Source organism: Otolemur garnettii, unplaced genomic scaffold (assembly GCF_000181295.1).
Source record: "Otolemur garnettii isolate 467f Iridium unplaced genomic scaffold, OtoGar3 scaffold00060, whole genome shotgun sequence".
NCBI classification, from domain to species: Eukaryota; Metazoa; Chordata; class Mammalia; order Primates; family Galagidae; genus Otolemur; species Otolemur garnettii.
Window position 1 is genome coordinate 11070451 of NW_003852455.1, and position 1050 is coordinate 11071500.

Here is a 1050-nt window from a genome sequence, read left to right on the forward strand (position 1 = left end):
AAAAAAAAAATCAGATGCTACAGGCATATAATACAGTAGAAAAAGTAACACACATTTGGGTGTTAGTCTCTCTCTAGCTGATGTTCAGCATGTTAGTAACCTCAGAGTACTTATTTTGACAAGATTACGTAACAGAACAAAAGTAGGAATGCCAGGAAAGAATGAACACCTAATAAATGCTAAGTTTCCATTTACAGAAAGGCAGGATTTAACACTTACCCAAAGGAAGGCAAGACTCTGCGTGGCTGATCTCTGGTTACTGTCACTCTGATCTTTGGATAGTCACTTACGCCATTAGGAGATTTATTACCTATTTAAAAAATGCATTTGTAATTGTGTAAAAAAAATTACCTGTGAACAGTCAGCATTAGGGGAAAAAATATCTGAACCATCTATATTGTAGAGCTAAATATCTTATTTTTAAAATTCTATTAGTAGATAGAACAGGAGACCAGCAAAAGTTTTGTAAACATTTAAGGGCTGAGTTTGTCTTTGGTGTCAGATAGACAATATCAGAATTTACTGCAAGCTTTCCTACTTTTGCTGGGTAGGACTGATAAGAGGCCATGAAGAACTCAAAGATTACAACTCTGTAATCCAATCAATTTGTTTTTGCTTTTGTTTTTTTTCGCAGTTTTTGGCCAGGACTGGGTTTGAACCCACCACCTCCAGTATATGGGGCTGGCACCCTACTCCTTGAGCCACAGGTGCCACCAATCCAATCAATTTGAATAAATTGTTCAGATTAAATTTCTTCTTCCCAAGAAAATAAAAGTATTTTAAAATAAAAACTAGCTGTGTATTAATAGATGTTTTCAACTACTGTGAGATAGTTACTGTAATTCAAAAAAAGGATAATCAGACCCATGAATGGATTAATAAACTGTGGTGTATGTACACGATGGAATATTATGCAGCCTTAAAGAAAGACGGAGACTTGGGTGGCACCTGTGGCTCAAGTAGTAGGGCACTGGCCCCATATACTGGAGGTGGTAGGTTAAAACCTGGCCCTGGCCAAAAAAAAAAAAAAAAAAAAGAAAAAAAATAGAA

The 1050-nt window shown here is 36.0% G+C and overlaps 1 protein-coding gene across 1 annotated transcript in view; it reads right to left on the reverse strand.

The window, feature by feature from the left end:
• Positions 1 to 1050, reverse strand: part of SENP2 (SUMO1/sentrin/SMT3 specific peptidase 2) — a 42551-nt gene that overhangs the window by 27238 nt on the left and 14263 nt on the right. Inside the window, exon 5 of the mRNA XM_003792733.2 lies at positions 220 to 310. Coding sequence (XP_003792781.1) covers positions 220 to 310 — 91 coding nt within the window. The remainder of the gene's footprint in view (positions 1 to 219; positions 311 to 1050) is intronic.